Genomic DNA, 18,232 nt, shown 5'->3' with positions numbered 1-18,232 from the left:
ATCGTGACTAAAAAGCTTTTAAGGTCTCAAGCCGAAGGTGTTTCCCAACCGCACAAACTCAGCCTGAGTAACAAGCAGGATGCAGCTCTGATGCATCTCAGCTCTTTATGAACAACACCATTAGAGCAGGTCTACCTGGAGCGTTTATCGGTCTTTGTGTTGGACTGAATGGACTGCATTCCACTTGACAAAGTGCTGAAAGGTGCACGGAGTACGTTCTTTTACTCGATTTGTGTTAAGCATCTGAATAGTTCAGTATGCGGCGAGTCCGTCAGTTTCCAAACGTAAAAAATATATTTATTCCAAACATAAATTTCAGTCATTTACCAAACATAAAAATCTCACTCTGCATGATTGCACATGGGATTATTAGATTCACTGATAATGTTTTCCTTTCATTCATTCATTCATTCATTCATTCATTCATTTATTCATGTTTTGCATCCTCATTATGCTGGTGGGGTCCAGAGCCCAAGCTAGCAACACTGTGTGTGAGGCACCATTTAGTGTAGCTGATCCACCTACTGATATGTTTTTGGTAAAAAGGAGAATCCAGAGGAGACCCTGGAGAACATAGACAGAACTCCACACAGACAGAAACCCGAGCTCACTCACTAATACAGTAAATAACTACTGATGGATAAAAAGTGTCAAGTATCTTTGCTTTGCATCAGATGTCATAAATCCTCATTGTTGATTATTTTACTTTAACAGCAATGCCCAGTTTTATTATATTCCTGTACGTACCATGTTCCTCGTAGTGTTCTTTGAGTAGCTCCAGAACAAGACAAAGCATGCATCAAACACATCAGAGTAATGATGCAATAGTGCATCTTGGTTTAAAGAAAGCAATATTGAGGAAGGCAGAAAATAATTCTGTTCATTTTTTATGTGAATTATTTCCAATTTACTCAGAAATGCAAAAAAAAAGGTAAATAAATAAATAAATAAAAATAAGAATGTGAAACACTATACAGCTTTCCATGATAGATTGAAGCTCATTCCTGTCATCAGCTTAAAGTCGATGAAGAGAAAGGAAGTATATTAGCTTATCTCAGAACGTTAATATGCTATGATTAATGGTGTTACTCTTTCCAAACCGCACTGTCAGAGAGAAAAATAAACAGGTGTCTTTGATTAAACTGGAGTAAATTGAGGCTTATGGTGAACTATAAAAAAACTCAAGACTCCGGGGGAATTGTGAGTAGGAAATAAGTTTTGCGAGGCTTTGGAATTGACTTTGCTCTGTTTTAATTTACATACTTACTTAAAGAACATGTGAGACAGCCAGCTTTTCCAATAAGTGCTCCCAAAAGCACTTTGCCAGGGTTTGCCAGGGTTACTAGCTGATTTAGCTGCATCATATCCTTCGTCCCTGAATCATGGCTCCTTATCCTGCTACTCTGAGAACATTCAACCCTATCCGTCAGTAAAAACAGACTTGGGCTTAGACTGCAAAGAGATGGTTGACATATCGTAGTTTGTAGGTCTTAAAAACATGGCCTCCTCGTCCTCATCTTCCCACAGGTCCGTCTGTCCATACTATGAGTTTTAATCCATTGGCACACTCACCCCTCGTATGGGTCCTGGATGGATTTCTACTACGATTTGTTCGTAATTTTGCAGAAACTGTCTCTGTAGTTAATTCAGATAAATGTGCCATGATGTTTTCAGTGTGACGTGGACAGGCGAGGCTTATTGCTTTTCAGTTTCTCTGTCTCTGTCTGTTTGAGTCGTATTTCTCTCCTACAGAAATGTTAACCAGTTCGGTCTGTCTTTCTCTTTTTTCTTGCAGTCTCACTGCAGGTGGAGATTACACCACCCCATGGAGAAATAAGCGTCGGAGAATCCAAGTTCTTTTTATGTGAAGGTGGGTCAGAAGTATACTGAAAAGAAAAAAAAAACAATGAAACCTTTGTCAGTATTCAGAGCTGTGCTATAAATGCTGATTTTTTTTAGAGATCCTTCAGATGATAATAATAAAATACAATTTGTTTTGTATTTTTTTAATGACGTAGAGATCACCTGCTTAATATAAAAGTAATTGCAACCTGATTCATCAGATCAAGATTCAACAGGACCCCCCCCCGATAAAAAAAAATAAAAATAAAAAATAAAACATTATTCAGGGCTTCCAGTGGTTAAATATTTTATTCCATATTCATAGCATACTGTACATGTACACGATTATATATTTTTAATATGTCAAATAGATCTGCAATGTCAATGTTAAGTACTGAGATTACATGAAGATGTTAAACACTGGAATCATGCAGAATTAATACACATCCTTCTGTCAACATGTCTCCTTGTGTGTGCAATTAATAAGGCAATTAATAATGCAATAACGTGCACTTAATTAATAATTGAGTACTGAATACCGACGTGCACAATTTCAGCAGCACATTATTCCTCATCACACGAGCTTAACTCATCTCTGAATGCTGAGAGCAGACACTTCACACATAAGGGTCAGTTCTGGCAGTAGGCCAAAGTGCATTATGGGCTGATGGTTTTTATATCAAATGCCAAATAAATGCTCCAAATGAAACCATCATTTCTAATTGATATCCAATTTGGACCCAGAAGTTCCCTGACTGTAAGTTCTGCTTCATATCCTGTCTGAGATAAAGCCTAATCAAGGCTGAGTTGTAGCTTTTCTGCAAGCCAGATCTGGAAGTCTATCGCTTTCATTCTGCCGCAGTATGTGGGCCACATGAAAGTGGTGCACGTGGGCCGGCACGGGGCCATTAGTCATTAGTCATCAGGGATCCCACCTGCTAAACCTGCTAGATCTAATGTTTCAATTATAATGAGAAACACCTGAGGTAGCAGATTTTGCTGCACTTTTCCCTCACACTTCAATGGGGATTAAATCTTGTGACAGATCTTGAATGTAGACCACGTATGTCCTTGAGGTTTGAGGGGTTTTTTTTCTTTCATTTTTTCAAACAAAGGCATGGTTTGGCAACAAAAATTCAGATTAAAAAAAATAATGGTTGGCGGTCTCTGTTGGTTTAAAGATAGTCCATTGACAGTTCATTGAGGTTCCTTTCTTTCACTGTGGTTCTAGTGGTCGGTGAAGTGAATGACATCGACTGGTTTGCTCCCAATGGAGACAAGCTGCTGCCAAACAGACAGGACATCAGCGTCAATCGTAATGATGACACCTCGTCTACACTCACCATCTACAGCGCTACTGTGGACAACGCAGGCATATACAAATGTGTGGCCAAGAGCGGGGACAAGGAAGCCGAGGCCACGGTCAACGTCAAGATCTACCGTAAGTTATATACCTAGGTATAGAAGTCATCACTGCAGCTGAATTCTTCCAGAAAATTAATAATGTTTACATCATTCATTTTAAGGCTGATGATGCTTGTTCTCGATTTAAGGTAAGCTAGTGAAACAAGGCTAGTTTAGCAACTGTAAAATACATAAGAATAAATCATGGATTTTTAACAAGCATTTTTTATAACATAATTAATAAAATCGAGCGTAACTATATAGCATGTAAAACTGTTAATGTATAGAATTCTGTACTCAGGAAGAAAGCAAATGGCAGAATCCATTTTGTTTTAAAAGTCAAACTAGTGAAGCAAGGCTAGTGTAGCGTAGTGTGTGTGTATATATATATATATATATATATATATATATATATATATATATATATATATATATATATATATATATAATGTGTAGTGTATGTATGTATATGTATGTATACATACACACACACATATATATATATATATATATATATATATATATAATATGTATATGTGTATGTATGCATACATGTATACATACATATACCTATATAGGTATATTTGTTGCTGGCACTACATAAGGGATGTTAGAACGTTAACTTTAAATATCCCAGCATGCAGTGTGTTCTGTATAGTTGAGTGGCTATTCATTAACTGTGTTTCAGCTGACTGGGCTGTATCAAAATGTATTTGGAATGCATTGTATTTATTCAGTGTGATGAGAATACTAGTCAGTGTTATTTATAAGATCTGAGAGCTTACCACCATGAACGAAAAACTCTATTGTGGTTTTTCATGCCCTGTCATTTCTCTTCGCTATTGTGGACCGAACCCCATGAGGACACAGAATACTGTCCATGCGTCTTGTATGGGTTTTTTTGTTTGTTTGTTTGTTTTTAGTTTTTTTAGTTTTTATTTTTATTTTTTTATGAGATGGTCAGGGGATTTGCAGGTGCATATTACCAAATCCAATTATTATTCTCTTCTACAGAAAAACTCACTTTCCAGAACGCTCCGTCTCCACAGGAGTTTAACGAGGGGGATGATGCTGTCATCGTGTGTGATGTCATCAGCTCTCCACCACCTACAATTATCTGGAAATACCAGAGAACCAAGATTCAGCCTGAAAAAGACGGTAAAAGGAGCTCACTCTACTTTATCCACATTTTTATCATTGTTGCTTTACCCATCATCAGCACATTCCTTCTCCCATCTCACTCATGCAAATGCCTCTTTAAAAAGCAGCATTTACTAAAGCTGTGATGTTTTTACCCTGAAACCACTAGACATATTCTGAGCACTGGTCCCGCTGCACAGTTTGTCTGTTTGCGCAATCTTTTCATAGATGGACCTATTTTAACCTCCCAGTGTTCCTCCTTCACAGACCACTGGAAGAGAGAGTGACCACAGCTTGGTGCTGGCTGGCTAGAGGATATGTTTTCCACTTTAAAACCACTAATTATAGCACAGAGAGAAATTCTGCTGTTTTATGTTTGTAAAAAAAAAAAAAAAAAAAGTTTCCACTTTTCTACAGTTCTCCTCAGGGCTTTAAAGGCCAAACCTTTTGCAAGCTGGCCTTGGAGTTTAAACACCCTGATGCTTGATTTTCATCAGCACAACTGTGGATGACATCAACATTATTTTATCAATAGGTTAGGGATGAGACAATGAGCAAGTTGTGGAATTGGTTTAGAAAAGTGTATAAATGATCAGAAGGATCAAGTAAAAATAATATAAAAAATAAATAAATAAAATATAAATCATATAATATGTTTTATATCAGGAGTCATCATTTTAAAAAATATTAAAATTAAATAGTTAATAGCTTTTAACATAACTATGTAGTTTGTAAAACATTTAATGTACAGAATTCTATACCCAGCAATCAATAATCAACATTTTTTCCCAAGACCTTTTCAGCCTTCTATAGTAATGTGCACAAGCTTGTTCATGTTTTTAGCCTGAAGTGAGGAGACTTGATTGCTCAAAATAATGTGACCCTTTTGTCCTTTGTACCTGTGATTGCTATTTTATTACCACTTTTGTACTGAAATAAAAAAAAACTATCATGGCCATTATAAATTCAGTAATAATCAAGAAATCAGTAAGTGTTCATATTTTAAAGAATCAAGAACGTGAAGATTTTGTCAATGCTACTATAAAGAAATATAGTCCTATTTGTTAATATCCGGCTATTAGATTATTTGTATTTTACAATAAAATTACACAGACATTATTTCTAGTTTTAAACATATGCAGAACTGTGCAGAAGACTTGTGCTCTCGTTTTTTTATAGATTTTGTGTCACACGTTTATTTATGCAATCCGGAGCTTGGCTTAGCGCCTGTTTGAAACTGTTTATATGTTTAGCGGCTGTTTTATGCTCTCCAGTGTTCATGGGGTTAACTCTGGGTTTAATTACCCCTCACACATTGGTGTTACTTGCCCCTAGATGTGCTCGGTGCAGTGCAATGGACGGTCATCACACCCGGGGTTGATTTGTGCCACATGGTATTGGAATCCAACCGATTAGAATAAAGCCAAAACTGGATTATTGACAAAAAAAAAAAAACTACATTTATTGCTTACTAAACTAGTGTATTAGTAAAAAATAAAAAGAAAATAATGTTGCATATACTGTAAAACTATTATTATTATTATTATTATTATTAGTAGTAGTAGTAGTAGTAGTAGTAGTATTTTTAGTATTTTGTTATTAGTATTTTTAGTGTATTGTATCATATTCAGTAATAGATCATGTTTCTTCAAAACTTAAGCATTACGCCTTTCTGGAATTTTACCAGCAGAAACGTTCTAAGAAGTATTACTTTAAAACGCAGTATTTGCAAGAGCCCCTGTGTGATGTACCTGTCTAAGAATAAGGTTTCACTATATTGTCAAGAGGTTTTTGATGTCTCAAGCATCCAAGACCTTAAACTCACGCCTTGCAAATGAACTGTGATCACGCAGAAAGAACTTTTTTGTGTGAGCTATTATCACCCTACAATATGTTTGCCGTTTGTTCAAATTAGTTTCAAATTCATGAGTGTTGTTTTGTTCTAACACCTATAAATAATTATTTAATTTCTTTGCCACAACACTGCTGAGTGATTGACTCTGAAGGTGTTGATTAATTGTCTATAACAGCAGCTATATTACTGATTGCTGTATGCTATCATTTTTATAGTAACAACTAATAAATGGACTTAAATAGGACTGAAAACACGTGTAAACATGGATAGGTTTGTGTAGATTGTTTTTTTTCCTATATATAATTTTTTGCACTGCAAGAAAATCATCTAAAAACTTTTTAATATAGTTTAAGTTTGCAGTAAACCACATGTAAGATTTTTGAACCTATTTCTAGTCATTTTAACTCTTTCGAAGCTTTACATTTTCTTATTTTGTTGCAAGATTTATTAAAGCTTGAAATTAGTACAAATCAAGTCTAGGAAGAAGGTTTAAATTTGTATATTTGGTTTATTGTAAACTTGTAAAATATTATAAAATACTAGTTAAACTTGACTATATTCAAGTTATTTCTAAGATGCCATTTTTGCAATGTGACCACTTGCTATAGTAATAAGGGATCCACCTAAAAGCTGTTCAGATAAATCAAATAAAATTCGCCAAAATGAAAAGCTAAGTATCATTAGTTGTTTCTTAATTCTGTTGTTTAGTTAAGTTTTTTTAAGTTATTTTACTTTCTGCCTGCTAGGACTTTTTTTTGGCATCTTTGTAACAGACAGATGTAAAGCCATAGCTTTTTGTTTTCAACCTGGGAAAGCCTTCAAGACAAAGGGCTTTACAGTTTCTTGGTAACCCGACAAGCTACGTTTTTATGTCTTATTAACTTCAAGACAGAGAAGAAGAGAAGAAAAAAGAAGATGTGTGTTTATAACTGTTATGTAATGAAAAGCTAACAGTGCCATATTGCTGTGGTTGAGGTATAAGAGCAATAAAACATTTGCTGTTATTGATGAAAATGATAACCTGTTTAAAAAAGGGTGGTAACAGTAACTAAGCTCCGTCTTGTTGTTAAAACAGTACTCAATCAAGCGTTTTATTCCTTAATCACTAGACAGTATTAGTATTTTACTACAAAATCGGTATTTCCCAAAGCCCAAAGTTTCTTTTTATTCAGCCACCTGGTGTGTAAAGAAACCCGAGTCTGCTAAAGTGACCTTCTTAACTCGATCAGGAAAAGCATACTAACTCATTTTGTATCCCTTTGCTAGTGCGCTTCAAGATCCTCAGCAACAACCACCTCCAAATCCGCAGCATCAAAAAGTCAGACGAGGGCGACTACACCTGCGAGGGTCGCATCATGGCTCGGGGAGAGATCGACCTCCGGGTCATTAAGGTCATCATCAATGGTGAGGAGTCAATCCAAATGCCTAAAAAGCATGTCTGAAAGCCTGGATTTACAGCCTAATCCATTCCGGGAGGTGGTGAGATGAGAGGGAGAGATGCGTCATTGACCCGATCTCGTGGATACTAGCACTGTTCAATTAGTGAAAGTGATTCAGCGAGGCTGTGCATGTGAATTGGCACATACTATATTGACCTGCATGTGCTGGATTTTATTTATAGCCCATGTATCTTTTCATCACAGTCCTACCCAGTATTAGGACCCGTAACACTCAGCTCAATGCCACTGCGGACATCGGGGCGGCTGTGACTCTGGCGTGTTATGCAGATGGCTACCCAGAGCCCATAGTCACATGGATGCGGTAAGTAGGACAGCACCATACACACACACACACACACACACACACACACACACACTTACCTCTGGTGCAGTTAAAGATTAGCCTGATCTCCACCTACTGATTCACTCAACACTAGATTCCCTCTCCATCCAGAGCACCAGAGCAGAGGAAGCTCAGCATTATCAGAACTTGCCAAAAAAAAAAATGGCAAGTGCAATTTCACCCTCACAGATGCAGTTAGCACTGACGTCTGGCAGCCTTTAGTGGGCGCTTCCCTGAAGTATTAGTGACTATTTTGGCAGAAGAAGCGAGGAATGAAGCGAGGCAGAAGAAGATTGCATCAAGCCTCGCTACCCGAACCTTATTTATTCCCTCCGTTGCTGACAGCACTGTCATTTGGCCACCATTTGGGATGGCTGCTGCTGTTTCAGGCCGGTTGGATCAGGGATTTGATCCGACCTGATTTAGAGTCACAGGGGTCACAGTTGTGGTTTGGAAAGCGAGCCAAGATTCACATCAGTACTTGATTTTTATGGCCTCTGAGTATACTTTATGGCTGTTATGTCAGCTCATAGCACACTATTAAACAAGGAGTGTGACAGAGCAAATGAGCCTTTTTTTCACCTCCTCTGCATGCTCTTTCACTGTCTTAGATTTGGCAGCAGTGTGGATTTGAATACATACAATCTATCCTTAAAATACCCAACTAGTGCCAGTCCTGTGCAGTCAGTTTTAAAGAAGACACCACAACAAAAACAAACACAATTTTCTCACTACAGCAAATGCAGTAGGGGGCCACGGTGGCTTAGTGGTTAGCACGTTCGCCTCACACCTCCAGGGTTGGGGGTTCGATTCCCGCCTCCGCCTTGTGTGTGTGTGTGGAGTTTGCATGTTCTCCCCATGCCTCGGGGGTTTCCTCCGGTTACTCCGGTTTCCTCCCCCGGTCCAAAGACATGCATGGTAGGTTGATTGGCATCTCTGGAAAAATTGTCCGTAGTGTGATTGCGTGAGTGAATGAGAGTGTGTGTGTGTGTGTGTGTGCCCTGTGATGGGTTGGCACTCCGTCCAGGGTGTATCCTGCCTTGATAACCGATGACGCCTGAGATAGGCACAGGCTCCCCGTGACCCGAGGTAGTTCGGATAAGCGGTAGAAAATGAATGAATGAATGAATGAACAAATGCAGTCATTCATCCAAGATTTTTAGTCTTTGCTTTTAAATATCACTAACTTCATGATCTAACTTCATGAAATGGAAGTATCACCCTTAGTATTTTCTGCTAATAAATGCTCATACAGCCTCATTTATCAAGCTGGATACCAATTTATTTCTTCATATTAAGTTTTTTCTTTATTAAGTTTTCAACAAAACAAAACAAAAAAACATCCAACTAGAGCTCTTTTATGGTTTATGTAAATTTACATCTAAGCAGATTCACTGAGGTGAAATTTGGTTAATCAGCTTTAAATCACATAATTAGCAATGATTTACCTATTTTTATGGATTAAGCTAAGATTAAATTTCTTATTTATTTCATATTGACTTGAAAGAAAGCAGTCCAACACAAAACCCTAAATTAAGACAAATAAGACATTCAATTTGAACAAAAGTTATGGCCCCCTGTAACAAGACACAATATGTGCGTGTAGGTTAGCCGATGCCCTGCAGTGGCTGAAATGCTTTATTAATGCTTTATTTTTGTCCAAGCATGCACTCTTTTGCCAATTAGATGTTATTTTGCCATTTTGATCTCTTTGATCTTTGCCTTGTACTGAGTTTTGTGGGCATGGATAAATGTAAATCAGATGTGCCTTGAACACACTTGGTGGTGATGATGATGATGATTATAAGCATATCTATTTGAGTATAAAGAAAAGGAGCATCACAGAATCTTTTGGTTAACGTTTTATTTTTATTTGGGCTACAAAAAGATTTGCACTTTACTAAATGACAAATAATGCCCAGTGTTGGAATATATATATATATATATATATATATATATATATATATATATAATGGTAAATTTGTTTATACATGTTGTACATTTCCTTAAAGGTGAAAAATCGGATTATCGTTTGATGAATAAGAGTGTAAAGGTGTTTATGTTTATTCTATGTTTAATTATTACACTATTTCGAAATCTTTGGACCCTCTGAATATTATAATGTGCATAATATCAGCTTTCCTGAACACTGAATCATATCAAATAAACATGCACTGTAGGAAAAAAGTGAGGTGGGTTCATCCAAGATGGCTGCCAACATTAGCTATGCAGTGCCGCTTTGTTCATGATTAGCTTTAACCACATCACCATATTTGTGTGAACTACACCTGGTTTGAGGCAGACACAGCATTCAAAAAATAAAGCACTCCAATTGAAGCTACTTTTAGCCATATTAGCATCAAGAACTTTTGAAACTCTCTTAGTTAAACCTGCAGAATTTAATCAGGTAAAAATATGTTCCTATGCCTTGCGTGGGTGATTTACTGCCTACTACTCCAACTTTCAGCATGTATCATGGGTATTCTGTACCATCATCTGGTATCTAACCAATTGCATTGCATTATGGGATTTTATGAGGACATGGATTATCGTTCACTACAAGTAAAAAGGCAAATTTATTCAGGATACTGCAGATGTACAGTGAATATGAAGGTAATGTTCTCTCTCTCTTTCTCTATCGTTTGGCACAGTAATAAAGTAGAGTTGGTGGCCAATGAGAAATACAGCCTAAATGATGACGGCTCAGAGCTGACAATCAAAGGCGTGAAGAAGCTGGACGATGGAGATTATACCTGCATCGCCCGCAATAAAGCAGGAGAGAAGCAGGAGGAGATCACCCTCAAGGTGTTTGGTAAGAGACAGATAATCATCCCTCAGAGTCCTTCCTCAGCAGCAGAATTGAAATTATAGTCTATATAAAGGATGAGCATTGGTTTAGGTTGCAGTCCTAAGCAGGTTTTTAGATGCCTCTCGCTCAGTCCTAGTCCTATGTTGTCAGATGGAATTGCACCTGCCCTACATGTGCCCTGGACCAGCAATGTTTTAACAGGTGGTTTGAACAAAAAATGTTTACATAACCCTCGAAAGTTCTCAAAATTTGTTTGCTTATGTATTTATTTATTTATTGCTTATTAGTTTGCTGTGGTCCGAATCAGTCTGATTTTTCTCAGTGCCCATGCAGCACTGGTCTGATATCAGTCTAACTTAATTCTATAGAATCCTACTGCATTTGGATTAATCTCCGACACAAAAAAGCATGGAAAGCCAAATTTTACTAATCGTATCATTTGGTGCTATTATTATGCAGAGTAAGACACCACTCATGCTACACCTTTGTTATGGAAACTGACGATGTCATCATCAGCTAAAACATCTTACTTAGTTAACATACTTAACTTCCTTACTACACTGACACACGTATGAGTTTTGTTCACATTCACGAGAATCACGGCACAGATTTACTGCAGTCGATCTCACACCACGTCTTACAGGTAGTCTCGGGTTCCGTACCCCAGTGCAGTTCCTGGTCCACACGACCAAATTTTGCATGCAGTTTCAGTCTAAACTGAGAGTGTGAAAGGTTCCTAAATTATTGTTTAATTCTGTTTTGTGCAAAACTGAAAAAGCTCACTTAAAATACCAGACATGGCTTGACTTGATAAATTGAGCAAAAGTTTAGGCATTATTTAAAGCTGAAATAAATGTTGCTTTAAGAGTTAAAAATCGAGCCTGAATTGAATAAAATAATGCAAGGTATGCATCAAGGTAAATGAAATAGATTTTGTTATATTGGCAGCATTGTATTTTCCAGCTCATTGTGTTTAGGCCAGTGTTTTAGTCGTCCTAAGACGTGATCAATATTTTCTCATCAGCGGTGTCTGAACAGCTTTGTACTGAGTTTGTGTGTGTGTGTGCGTGTGTGTGTGTACAGTGCAACCGAAAATCACGTACCTGAAGAACCTGACAGCCTCAGAACTAGAAGAGCAGACTGTCCTGACCTGCGAGGCTACGGGCGACCCCACTCCCAGCATCGTGTGGAGCTTCGGCAGACGCATCTTTAGCGAGGAAGAGCAGGTGCTGTTCTTGGGGAGAAAAGGCTTGTGGGGAAACTCTGAGTTCAGAGTTTAGAGGTCATTGGTCAGGGCAGGGTCATCACTTTACTGATGAGTTATTTTAGCAAAGTGGTTTTATTCCGTTTTGTTCCACTGCATGTTATTATTCAGTGGCTGAAGCTGGTGTATTATATTAAATAGATTCTTCCTGACCTCGAGTGTTTGATATGAGGTCAGGGGAGTTAAGAGTCATCTGTGTTAGTACGGCTAAATTTCCATACAGATTTGATGCAAAGGCTATGGCAGAGGCAATTTAAAGGTCACAGGATCGCCCTGTTGCTCTTTTTAAGAACATGCAAAGTTCAGACCCGTCCACTCTATTTGGTAGCCTTATTAAATCATTCACTTAACCTATTTTCAGATAAGAACAAACATGACAGCATCGGTGCAATTTATGTATTAGAATGCTAATGCGGAGGTTGACACTTGAGTTAAATCCATTTTTATAAGCACTTATTTTGATAAGCAGAGAAATCGATTTCTTTCAAAAACTGGGTGACGCCTGGTGTGTCAAAGCCAAATAATAATAATAATAATAATAAGGATAATAATCGTAAAAATCCACCATTTAAACAGTGGCCTTTAAAAGGTAAAGGCACACTGAATAAGTGTATAACTATTGATGTGGAATAAAAAAATGGCAATTTAGTACAAGTTTGTACACATAAACCATCAATTCTATTTGTATGCTTTTAGTGTAGGCTCTTGTTTAAGCTGCAGTCTGCATATAGGAGCCGAACTTCTATTGCACAGAATGGTGAAGTGCGAAAAGACTGTATTTAATTTTTTTTTTGTGGTATGAATAATGTATAATAATGAATTAATAAAGAGGCCACCAGAAAAGCATTGTCACCCAGTTCACTTCTATCTATATATATATATAAAAGGTGTCATATAGATGCAGTTGGAACAGCAGGAAGCAGCTTTTGTGCTATAAATACATTCCCCTCTGCACCCTTCCACCGCCACACATAATTATTAGCCATGAAATGGCCCATTTCCATTCCTTCATTTTTCATCCGGAAACAGACGAACAGCATCAATCGACATCCGCTCACAGCTCTTATCGATATTCAGCCCTGCACAGAACCAATTTCTCTCTGTCTGTCTGTCTATCTCTCTGTCCTTTATCCTTCTGCTTGGCTTCTGTGCTCCACTTCCTATTCCCCTCCCTTCATTCTTCGGAAAATATGATAACGTTGCACAGCGTCGAACTTCTCTTTCTGAACCCAGGCCTTGACTGACATCTGCACTGCTTTAAATGATCGTTGCGCTCAAACATAATAATCAGACACGTGGAACAGAAAGGCTGTGGAATGGTTTCGACCTGGAACGGCACAGCGAGCTGATAACATGAGCTGATATAAGTGAGGTCCACTTCCTAGTTAATATATTACAAAACCAAATGTGCTTTACATCAGATGATACTATAAAACCTCTGTGATGTCGCACAGACTGTTGCAGAGGTGTTTTGAACTTTCCAATATGAACTCCTCTCCTGGAAGCCCCGCCCCCTTCCCCATCTGACTTTAGTAATCTTTAGTCAGTGGTATAGTTTTGATTTTCCAAAAAGATTCGCCTTCTTTCAAGGTTATGAAAGAGTGTTTCAGAGATGTATTTAATCATAATATCTGTTAAAGCCCACAGACTTGCAGAGTTGTTTTAAACTTTCAACTATGAACTTTCCTTCTAGAAGCCCCGGCCCCTTTCTCTATCTCACTTTAGTAATCTTTATTCAATGGTCTTGGTTTGATTTTTTAGATAGAGGCTCTTTCTGTCAAGGTCATTGGAGAAGATGTTACATTCTACAGACTGTTGCAGAGGCGTTTTGAACTTTCTATATGAACTCAGCTCCTGGAAGCCCTGCCCATTTCCCTATCTCACTTTAGTAATCTTTAGTTAGTGGTTGTGATTTGATTTTCTAAAAAGATGTGCTTTCCTTCACGCTAATTGGAGAATGTTTCATTTAAGTGTAATAAACTCTGTCAGTGTAAGTTTGACTTAGCTAACATTGCACAAATATATAATTTAACAGCAGATATTTGTTACGCAACCATAAGAGAAAATTAGCCAAGAATTGTGACAGAGAAAAAGATAGGATTAAAACAGTTTGAGCATCTGATCAGCCGTGAAAAACGTTGGCCATGTGGAAGCATTTCACGGTTTTCGATGAGTGGCATTAGACAAGAGATTTCTGAAAGGATTATATTAAAAATGTTTGTTACAGTTTCCTGATTTTTAGAATCACTTCCCTGTTTCCACCCCTTCTGGCAGGACTACACATTATTTGTCTTAACAGTTGTCAGGTCTGTAAACATAATTGGTTAAGAATCAAATTAAAAAAAAAAAAGTAATGTACGAGGAAACCTTAGAGCTTCCACCTCAGCTACTCTGAGGTCAGTTGAAAAACATGACTGCTGCTGATTATCTTGGAAGTGTTTTTTTTTCCATACACTAGTCTACATTCTGCCATTATCCAGACGTCAAAGATTCCATATTGAATTTAACAACTTGGAAATGCTACACGGGAAGAAACCTTCCGTTACTACTGAGTTCTGGACTTCAGTGTTCTCACAGCTGGTTACGGTCACAAGTTCAGTGTGTTGTTCGGTTTCGCTGAGATGAATGTTCTAACCTATTCTGTTTGCACAAATCTCAGACTGCCTTATCTGAGGTGGTTATGTGCACAGGGTACTGGGTGAACATTTCCTCTCTGGAATGTATTTTGCTCCTTGTGTGTAGGGATTAGTGTGTTGAATTGAACAGCTGATGTGTTAGAGCCAGCTTCTGGCTTTCTGTATCGTATACGCTGCAGAAAGCATGTATACAATAGCGCCTAGTTACAGACCTGTCTGACTGGTTTCGGAGACTGCGTTTGGTCTGCAGGAAGGAGATATACCTCATATTTACGTCTAGAAGAGATGATATTTGTGTTACAATAGTCCACCTGATTGCATGCCGGATTTTGGGTGTGTGTGTATATATATATATATATATATATATATATATATATATATATATATATATATATATAACGGAGCTTGTCTGGAAATCTGGCTACAAAGAAAAAGAAATTCACTTCCAGCTATATTGTCACTGTTTCTTTGAAACTCACAATAGCTGACATACACAATGTTTTACAAACCCAAGATGGTTCTGTTATGAGAACGACTGAATAAAATCATGACAAGAATGAATATTCCTCTCATTTATTCAGCATGTACGTTTTTTTTCCCCTCTTCTCCAAAAACCTAAGTAAAAAAACAAGCAGCTAAATCATCATTGGCATGATATCTTAAGAAGATTATCTTGTTTTGAACATTTACAAAGATCTCCTGCCAGTCTCCTCTATCCAGGAATTAAGTCCGCTCTTGTTTTTCCATTCACGTAACCCCTTTAAAACATGAGAAATGCTCAGACAGTGTTACGCAGCACCGCACTTTTAATAACAATAGCCAGGTTGAAACTGTTTCTGATTTTCTATTTATGAGCCATTGTTTCCTGCTGTTTGAATAAATCATGTAGATTGTTACATACGCTGTTATTTGAATATGAATAGCTTTTGATGATATAATCAAAAACCTTGTGATCTGAGTGAAAATAAGCACATTGATGTAGACAAGCACATTTTATCCTTGGATACAGCTCACCTAATCTCTAATTTTTCACATGCTTAGGATTCATCACCATAACATTTTTTCTGTTAAAAATGTCAGGAATGCGCAGTAACCCTCTGAAGAACTGCAGAACTCTGTGTTCTTAGTGCGTATCTCAACCTGGCAGAAGCACTTAATCCAAAAAGACAAACGCGATTAAATAATCAAAAGGCTTCTGCTTTTGTATTACTTTATGTTTTGCCTGGAAGCAGAAAAGATGTCTGTCCATGATTATTACATGAGCTCTGAGACAGAAACCAAGCCCGATTTGACATTAGCAAAGACATTGTTTTAGCGTGTCAGAATTTCTAGGGCTAATTTTTATATTAGGCTAATTGTGATAGCCTAGTTGTAGGGATTTTATGTCAGGGGCTATAGCTAAAATCACACACACATTTCTAATACAGAGGCCACAGAATATAGTACAACACCACAGAGAAATATAGACTAATTATAATCAAGCTTGAAAAAAATGTAAACTAAAGCTAGTATTCTAGTGTTAGCTTGATGTTAGGCTAGTTACTGCAGTATTGTACAGTGGGTTAACAATAACTAGCAAACTAGCTGCCTGAAGTTACACTGAAGATAGGAAAACAAAAGGTAATGACTAGCTATCTTGGTAGGTGTCTATTTTTAAATAACAATAAATACAAATGTGGTAAATTTTATTTCAGTATGGAAGCTATATTTACCTAAATCATTTATCAAAAATAAAGGCATTAACTGCTGTTATCTAAAGCTTTAGACTGGGAACTCGATCAAGACTGTTAATTTTGAAACTTCAACTCAGGGATATTTACAGTCAACTCAGGGACATTTACAGTCTAAGGTGCTATGTATGTATGTACTGTATGTACAGTATGTTGAACTGCAAGTACCAGATTATTATTAACTAATTCTTCTCAAATTCTTTTAGATTCAGTAATAAAAGTAAGTACAGTGAAATGAATAGAAAATGTGTCAAGTTCTAATAGTAAACAAATCGAGCTGATGTGTCCTGGGAATTTAACAGATGTAAAACATAACTTAAGTAAAATATGAGGTGGAATGATGTTAGAGGAAAAGAATGAAATGAAAAATCAGAAGTAAGAGATTACAGTAAATGGTGATTCATTGCTGCTTTTTCCCTCATTAAAATGGGAAATAAAGAACAGTGTTACTGAGAAAAGTCAAAAACCTTTCCATTACAGCTTGAGATCCAGACTGGAGACTCTTTTACAACATCACAATTTATGCACATTTTAAAATTTGTTTAAATCACATTCACCGTAAGTCCCCTTATTATAGAAACTATATCGTGTTAGAACTAATGCTAACAGCTTCTGACTGATCAGATTGTGGTATAAATTTGTTTAATGTTATTTTATTTTGTCCGATGGAGTTTTTTATCATATAAATTGATGTATTGTTCAGAAAATGCAGTATTCATAGTTGTAATGTAGATCATTAAAATACTAGGTAAAGGCACGTGAATGGATTGTATAATGGACCATACGTCTATCTTCATCTCTCCAGCATGAATTGAGCGACAAGTGCAGCATTTTAGGAGTTTCAACTCTTGTGCTCACCCTCAGTCGAGAGAAGTGCTTGTCTTGTAAGACCCTAATCCTTTATTAGCCTCACTTAATGGGAGGTCAGGTATGAATATCAATGCTGAATGAAAGCTCACTAGAACCGGAAAGCCGATATTCGGCTTTTTGCATAATTCCATTCACAATCACCATCGAGAGCACTTGTAAAAAAAAAAATACAATTTTAACAAAGAGTTTTCTGAGTAGACAAGAGTCCAGGTGACTACACGCGATGCTGTATGCATGGCGAGTGTCAGAGTGGGTGTGTTAATACCCAGCGTGTGTCAGAGAGGTCAGGGAAAGACGGCTGTGTGATTGTGAATATGTTTAGCTCAGAGAAAGAAAGATGAAGTGAGTGTCAGGACAGAACACAAGGGTTTAGCCCTGATGACCCGATGGCAGACTGGCAGAGACAAGATAATGAAATCATTTGGAAATTGTTATTACAGACCAATTTAATAAAGCGCACGCTCAACTTTTTTATGCTTTTTTTTTTTTTATCTGTCGAGTATGAGCATTTGGTCTTTGTCATGCTTTTGTCCTAATCCAGACGACTTTATTATCCGTTAGATGTTGTGTAACTCCATTAAGGATAAAAGTGCTCCAGACAAGCCTCCTAAAGTCTGTTCCAATTAACTAAATGCGTTTTCAAAGACTTTGGTAGGCCAGTTGATACTTGTATGAATAATTCCCTCAGAGAATGAGTTATCACTGCTTTTTTGCCTTCACGCCAGGTTCCATTTGCAAACTGTCTCCCCAGTGTTGGGCTTTTATTCTCCTTTTAGCTCTGTGCCAAATCACTGGATGACGGGATGAAAGGACATCCACAATACAACATTGCTATTATTCTGTAGGAAAAAAAAAGTAAGCTTTGCTGGCTTGTTGTCAGCATGTCAGAAGTCATAAGAG

At 37.3% G+C, this 18,232-nt stretch overlaps 1 protein-coding gene across 4 annotated transcripts in view; it reads left to right on the top strand.

Moving 5' to 3' along the window:
- The window catches only part of ncam1a (neural cell adhesion molecule 1a), a 242,525-nt gene that overhangs the window by 156,512 nt on the left and 67,781 nt on the right, over positions 1 to 18,232 (top strand). For all 4 annotated transcript variants that reach the window (XM_060890530.1, XM_060890528.1, XM_060890531.1 and 1 more), the window contains exons 2-8: positions 1,796 to 1,870; positions 3,074 to 3,283; positions 4,261 to 4,404; positions 7,508 to 7,645; positions 7,885 to 8,002; positions 10,675 to 10,835; positions 11,916 to 12,058. In XM_060890530.1, coding sequence (XP_060746513.1) covers positions 1,796 to 1,870; positions 3,074 to 3,283; positions 4,261 to 4,404; positions 7,508 to 7,645; positions 7,885 to 8,002; positions 10,675 to 10,835; positions 11,916 to 12,058 — 989 coding nt within the window. The remainder of the gene's footprint in view (positions 1 to 1,795; positions 1,871 to 3,073; positions 3,284 to 4,260; positions 4,405 to 7,507; positions 7,646 to 7,884; positions 8,003 to 10,674; positions 10,836 to 11,915; positions 12,059 to 18,232) is intronic.

Source organism: Tachysurus vachellii, chromosome 17 (assembly GCF_030014155.1).
Source record: "Tachysurus vachellii isolate PV-2020 chromosome 17, HZAU_Pvac_v1, whole genome shotgun sequence".
Lineage (NCBI taxonomy): Eukaryota > Metazoa > Chordata > Actinopteri > Siluriformes > Bagridae > Tachysurus > Tachysurus vachellii.
The sequence above is the reverse complement of the archived record's forward strand: the minus strand, read 5'-3'. Positions and strand labels throughout refer to the sequence as shown.